Here is a 6,771-nt window from a genome sequence, read left to right as displayed (position 1 = left end):
CAACACAAAGCCAAAGACTATCCTTCCTCCTCCACGTTGCTTCAGGGCTGTGCCCTATTGTCCTCCTATTTCTTTCCCCCCTTAACCTACCATCCCTCCTCCTTGCACCCGCCACCCCTCCTTTCTTATTCCCACCCCTCACCCCGAGCTCCATCTGCTTCTTCTCTCCTCCCCCCACCCCAGCTCGGTGTTAAAAAAGAAAAAGAAAAATGCATGCACACATTTGGAATCTTCACCTCGCTGTTGCCATGGAAACCAGCACAGCCTATAGGTCTGTGTAAAAAAAAAGTAAAAACACGAAGGGAAAAAAAACCTATTCCCCGCCCCGTACCCATTCATTGCTGTTTTTTTTCTTCACTTTTTAAATATATAGTATTAAAATGGGGGTAGCGAAAAAATGGATGCGCCCGGATGTGCATTTCTTTTTAACAAGCGCACATTCCCCTCTAGTGTGAAGCAACAGGGCGACAGTCTATACTTGTGTTTTTTTTGCACATGTGCTTCGGTCTGCTCCGCTATCACAGGCAATTCAGTGAAGAAACGAGTTTACTTGACAATTTCACCCTCGCCGCTGTCACAGGGGCGTTAGAACCGCCGACAGGGGGTTAAAAGAACTCCATGGTGGGGGGGCATTATCAAGGGGGCTTCCGTTTTTTAAGGCGCGTAGAGTACACTATCGCCAGCCTGTGTGGTAGGAGGTCATACATGCGCTTCACGTTGGCGTCTATAACCCTATTAACTCTTTGTCGGCTATTTAGTCTAGCCATCCACATTAAAACGGTTAAGCTGCCTTGTGGCTTCGTGTTGTATCACGGAGCGGTGTGTGCTATTCCACGTGATAGAGCGGCATCCACGTTACAATACTTGTAAGACTGGCGTTATAGGAGTAACGGGGTGTTAAGGTTTAGTCAGGCGACGTCCCTATCGCCTATTCACCTCCCCCCACCTCTTATCAATTTAGACTGGCTCACTCTCTAATAAAGATCACTTGTCTGGACTCTGGGCCCATCCATCCCCCACAATGGGTACCAACAAAGACCTAAACAATAGGCATCTCACGGCTATTATCAACTAGCCGCACACAATATTCGCAAACCTACCTTCTCAACCCCCATCAAGCACCGGTTGTGAGTATTAGTTTATTTGGGAGAGCTGTTGTAGTCAGCCCTGCTAGTGTTAAAAAAAATGACAGCACCATCTCCAGCATTGTTGCATCGCAACAAAATCACTACCTTGGTACACAGCTCTTGTAAGGGATTGCATGTAGGTGTCATTACCTTCCAATTAGGTAATACAGTACAGAAAAAAAGATATTACGTCACTTTCTAACAAAGAAATGGAATATGATGACTGTTATAATAAATCAGTGGTTCATTTTATAGAGGGGGATGGGGACACTGATGCGCGACCAGTCGAGATCCTCTCAAGGGGGTAAAATCTGATCCTCACGTCTACACATTACCCAGCAAAAGCCCCCCACCCTTAATTTCAACCAGCTCCATTACACCCCCACTCCACTCTGCCGCCTTACCCCAGATGCTTGATTAACCCTTCAGGCTCAGCACGAGGTATAATTATTACTATTAATAAATATATATATATATATATATATATATATTAATAGAAATATGCATTGTGGGACAGGCTCTACTACCCACCGTCACCACTGATATATGGTAGTGAAATGTGGCGTTTATTGACTTTCACACAGTTATCCAGAACCCTTTCTCTCAAAATGGTCTCCCAGGTATGTGGGAAGCGAAAATAATAATAATAATTAAAAAAAACAGTTCTATTGGGTAGGTGAAAACTACAAATCAGAAATAATTAGACAACAGGGTTTAATTGGAGAAAATATTCCACTGCAGACAGTGTTGCAGAAGCAGCAGGAGGAGATCTTTGGGATTTTTCACATCTGGACAGCAGACCCACTCACAGTCGACTTGTGATCTTAAACGAAATTTGATCTCCCCCTCTTTTTTTTTTCTTTCTTTCTCGTTTCTCGAAAATTAAAGGCGAAATACGATCATTTCCATCAATTAAGAGAAAGAAGAAAAAAAAAAAACGCGCCCAATCTGTTGATCAACCAGCTGAGCTAGAAATGAGCTGGGAGTAAATAAAGCAGCGATCTAGCCACGCACAGCAAGTCGCACTTATTATTTAATGTAAAGCTCGACACGCAAACGCCATACAGTAGTGAGTATTTATTATTAGTATTATTATTTTTATTGGTTATGGCAATTAAGTCCTTAATTTTAGAATGCCATATACCCCACCTCTTTTTCGCTATCCAACAGTCTTGGCGTTTAAGTATTTTTTTCCCTTTTCTTCTTTTTTTTTTTTTTTTAAATATGCTATTTGTATTAGTGATCGGAATATCTTTTTTTTTTTTTTTTTTTAATTCTTGCAAAGCTGGGCTGCATTGTTCTGCCCAAATTCCAAGTCACGCCCCGTTCTTTGTCTAGACGCTTTTTGATTGGTCGATCCGGGACTGGGCTGCCGTCATGCCTTGGGAAGTCCATTCATCTGTGCACTTGGGCGTTGGACTCCGCATCTTATTAGCGAGCGGGGAGATTTCTCCATTTTCCTGTTGTATCTCGCACGGCTACCAATCTTGGGATAATTTTTTTTTTGTATCGGTTTTTTTCGCTATCACTTATATATATATTTTTTGTGCGTCTGATCGAAAAAGGAAAAAAGAGAGAAGAAGCTATTTTTGTGTGCTTTCTGCAGTCTTCGGTTAAATTTGGTGAATATCTCTATTCCACTTTGTATTCTCCCTCCCCTTCTTTTGCAAAGAGGAGTTGCAGCTGCGTTGCTCCGGCTCTGATTCTCTATTGTGCCCAGGCTTCAGACACCAAGCACATCTCTTTGTCTACTTCTCCTGTGTGCCTGCCTCAGCTAGCTCTTTCTACTAGTGTTTTTTGTGATTTAATCGATATTTCAAAGTTCTAGTATTCAGTGCATTACATAGAATATATATTTTTCTTACAAAAAAAAAATTTCTTTGGGAGTGACTTCTACCTTTGCATTTTGTTGGATACACAGACAGCAATGGGAGCCCAATTCTCCAAGACCCCTGCCAAAGGTGAAGCAGCCACCGTTGAGAAGCCAGGAGAAGCAGGAGCAGCCTCTCCTTCCAAGGCGAATGGCCAGGTAATTTTTCTCCTAAGCTTCCATCTGTTGCATCCCTCTTCTTATGGATGTTGCTGGTGCCTCTTTACGCTTGATGGGCAACCGTTCGGAGGTTTTGCTACCATTCACCTTGCATTACTGAGTTTGTGGCTACGCACCTTGCAGTGTTGGTGGGAGACAATAATGCAATCTGGTCTGTTGCACACAGTTTTTGGGGGGCGATCTGCTGTTGCTATGTCTGCCGCCCCCTCCCTATGGCTGCGGACGCTGTGTATGTTATAAGATGGGTTTTTAACTCTAAACGTGCTGCTCTCTTGCTCTTCTAGCTCCATGCTTCCCCCCATGCTTAATTGTTCGATGGGAGGGGGTGACTGCAAGATTACCTGTTAAGGGGATTCATTGCTCTTTCGTGGTTTGTCTTTAATTATTTGATCGAGGCATTCATGCTGTTAATAGTGAGATTGCGTAGGGTTAATACAGGAGGCTAGACTTTGATGTGAGTTGGCTAGTGCTCGGGATGTGATTTGCCTCCAATACTAGGTTATAATCCAGCGATGCTCGCAGACTACCCCCCCCCCCGACTTTAATACCGGAAAATGTATAGCCACGACTGCATTGTGGTCTCGTTAAGTGGCTCACCTGGGTGAACTAGGCGCATGATGTACTCCATCCATGCGGTGTGTAAGGCTACGTGTTAAAACAGGGCAGCATCATGATTTATCTACCCATCCCTACTACATTTGGAATGGCAATGTGGGGGTCTGCAGGCGCCATTGTATAAATCATTGTGTAGCCCGCTACTTGTAGCTGAGGTTTTTTGTCCCCGGGCCCCCCCCCTTAACATTGTGTGAGAGGCAAAGCGCAGGCTTTTGTCTCCGTTTGCTCCTTCCTAGGAGCGATTGCTGGAAAGAAGGCGTGATCTGGGAGCTAATGCTCTTGCAGCCTGCCGAGCTCCCTAGAGCATTACCGCAGCTGGTGGAGATGGAGCGCCCTCTATTGGCGTTATGTGGAATCGCACGCTGAATGGGCAGGCTCAGGAGGCGGGGAAGATAATGGAGGGAAATCGTGAGATCAGTTCTCCTGTAGAGCCATGTGTGCGTTTCTAATCGATACATTGTAAGATTATAGATACTTAATGGCAGTTTAGTTCCAATACCAATTTAATATGTAACAGTTCAGTGTTCGTTTTGTTTTATATGGCGATTTTACTGGTTGGCTTTGAAAGCACGGTGACTTGTGGCTACAGTCCCAACAAAGTAGTCCTAGCGACCTCTACCAAAAGCTGTGATTATCTTGGTCTAATTCTAATAAATCTCGACCAATAAAAAATGCACCAAGCAGGAATATTGTAACACTAAATTGACTATTATGGCATGAATCTGCTTTTGTCACTAGGGAGGTCCAAGTGATTGTTAGAATGAGTTTAGCAGGTTACTTAGAAATGACCCTCTCTTTTGCTTCTACAGGAGAACGGTCATGTGAAGGCAAATGGGGATGCGTCTCCTGCAGCAGCCGAGGCTGGGAAAGAGGAAGTTCAGGCCAACGGTAGTGCCCCTGCCGAGGAGACTGTAAAGGAAGAAGCCGCAACAGCTGAGGCTGCCCCAGAAAGCGAGGCCGCTGCGTCTCCTGCTGAAGGGGAGAGTGCGGAACCGGCTTCTCCTGCTGAGGGGGAGTCATCTGGCAAAGCAGAGGAAGGTTCAACTTCCACACCCTCCACCAGCAATGAAACCCCCAAGAAGAAAAAGAAGCGCTTTTCATTCAAAAAGTCTTTCAAATTGAGTGGTTTCTCTTTCAAAAAGAACAAGAAGGAGAATAATGAGGCAGCAGAAGGTGAGGGCACAGCTGCCTCCACTGAAGGAGCAAAAGAGGAGGCTGCTGCAGCTTCTACAGAGGCAACAAACGAGGAGGCCAAACCAGCACAGGAAGAGGCCAATGCAGCAAGCAGCACAGAGGAGAAGAATGAGGAGGTTGCAGCAGCATCTCCTGAACCCCAGGAGGCTAAAGCAGAAGAACCTACACCAGAGAAGCCCTCTGAAGAGGCAAAGCCTGCAGAGGAACCAAAACCTGAGGAAAAGCCAGCAGAAGAGGCCCCAGCCCCCAGTGCTGCTCCTGAGGCCCCTTCCACCGAACCAGAGGCACCCAAAGCTGAAGAGCCAGCAGCTCCTACACAGGAAGCTACATCTGAATCCAGTCCAGCAGCTGAGTCAGCAGAGTAAAGAAATGGCAGTTTTGAGATAATCAAAGAACTTTTTCTCCCTTGTTTGTTTGTTGGAGTGGTGCCAGGTACTGGTTTTGGAGAACTTGTCTACAACCAGGGATTGATTTAACAGATTTTTTTTTTGTTTTGTTTTTTCCCTCTTTACAGATCCCATCTCAAATCATTCTGTTACCACCATTCCAACAGGCCAAGTGCAAATTAAATCAGTCGCTGGCCTTAAAACCTTTCTCGCATCAGTATTAATGTTTATTGCGTACTTTGCATCTTTTATTGAAAATGTATATTTTTTTTCTTTTTTGTCAGTTAAATGGTTGTGCCCATACATGAAGGAGATGGGTGGGGTTATCGAATGAAGTGATAGAGGGGTCACACTGGTATTTAGGTGGTGCATACATTGCCAAGAGGTCGTGCCACACAGAATGGGGCTAGGTTTTGTGGTGGGGTTTCCCTTTTTTTTTTTTTTTTATTAAGAATATTTTTCTTTTGAGGGCAGCCTTCTGTAAGGTTTACAACACTAAAGGTCTTTACTGAGACAGTAAGAAAACAAAAATAAATTCAATACTCAGATCATAGTTTTAGTAATTCATTTAAACCATAGGAACTTTTCACTTATCTCATGTTAGCTGTATCAGTCGGTGATTACGTAGAAATACGAGTTGTATAGGCTTTATTGTTTATTGCTGGTTTATGACCTTAATAAAATGTAATTATGTATTACCAGCAGGGTGTTTTTAACTGTGACTATTGTATAAAAGGAATCCTGATATCCAAAAGCACATAAAGTTTGCAACTCTTTCCACCCTGCCCATTTTTGTAAAACTGCATTCATATTGGACCTTTTAAACACAAATTTTAAACTCAACAAAGCTGTGATAAGTGGAATGGTTACTGTTTATACTGTGGTATGTTTTTTTGATTACAGCAGACAATGCTTTCTTTTCCAGTTGTCTAAGAATTAAGGAAAACTCTTCAGATGCAATGGTTTTGTGTAGCATCTTGTCTTTCATGTTTTGTAAATACTGGAGAAGCTTTGACCAATTTGACTTAGAGATGGAATGTAACTTTGCTTACAAAATTGCTATTAAACTCTTGCTTAAGGTGTTCTAATTTTCTGTGAGCACACTAAAAGCGAAAAATAAATGTGAATAAAATGTATGATACGTTTTTCTTTTTCCTTTTTGTGTTTTTATTTATTTTATTCTTTTTTTACAGGTCTTAAGAGTTAAGTACCTTGATTATTTTACCAATTAGAAAAAGCAGGCTTTGGCGCCCATTTTACATTTAAAACAAAATCCTTTTCTGTTTTGTATGGGCCATTGTTCTTTCAGATTCTTTTTGTAAATGGGATGGGTTTGTCTTTGTTTCTGGTCTTAACTTGGGGGAAAAAGCTCTGTGCTGGACAGTGTTTATTATTGTGG

General features: G+C 43.0%; 1 protein-coding gene across 2 annotated transcripts; it reads left to right on the top strand.

Annotated features, from left to right (window-relative positions):
- Positions 1–2,046: 2,046 nt before the first annotated feature.
- MARCKS (myristoylated alanine rich protein kinase C substrate) lies at positions 2,047–6,517 on the top strand. Of its 2 annotated transcripts, none has more exons than XM_053458718.1 (3): positions 2,047–2,196; positions 3,049–3,156; positions 4,602–6,517. In XM_053458718.1, the coding sequence occupies exons 2-3, from the start codon at positions 3,055–3,057 to the stop codon at positions 5,349–5,351; spliced, it is 852 nt and encodes a 283-aa protein (XP_053314693.1). In that variant the 5' UTR covers positions 2,047–2,196; positions 3,049–3,054; the 3' UTR covers positions 5,352–6,517. The 2 variants fall into 2 exon arrangements, with proteins under 2 accessions (XP_053314693.1, XP_053314692.1); XM_053458717.1 differs by lacking the exon at positions 2,047–2,196 and adding an exon at positions 2,512–2,749.
- The last annotated feature ends 254 nt before the right edge of the window (positions 6,518–6,771 follow it).

The sequence above is a fragment of the Spea bombifrons genome, chromosome 3 (assembly GCF_027358695.1).
Source record: "Spea bombifrons isolate aSpeBom1 chromosome 3, aSpeBom1.2.pri, whole genome shotgun sequence".
Lineage (NCBI taxonomy): Eukaryota > Metazoa > Chordata > Amphibia > Anura > Pelobatidae > Spea > Spea bombifrons.
Note: the sequence above shows the minus strand (reverse complement) of the source record. Positions and strands in the feature narration are given on the sequence as shown.

Excerpts from the sequence above, each read along its gene's own strand:
- MARCKS (XM_053458718.1), top strand. The coding sequence starts at position 3,055 with ATGGGAGCCCAATTCTCCAAGACCCCTGCCAAAGGTGAAGCAGCCACC. Across the intron at positions 3,157-4,601 it reads CTTCCAAGGCGAATGGCCAG|GAGAACGGTCATGTGAAGGC; the intron begins GTAATTTTTCTC and ends TTGCTTCTACAG.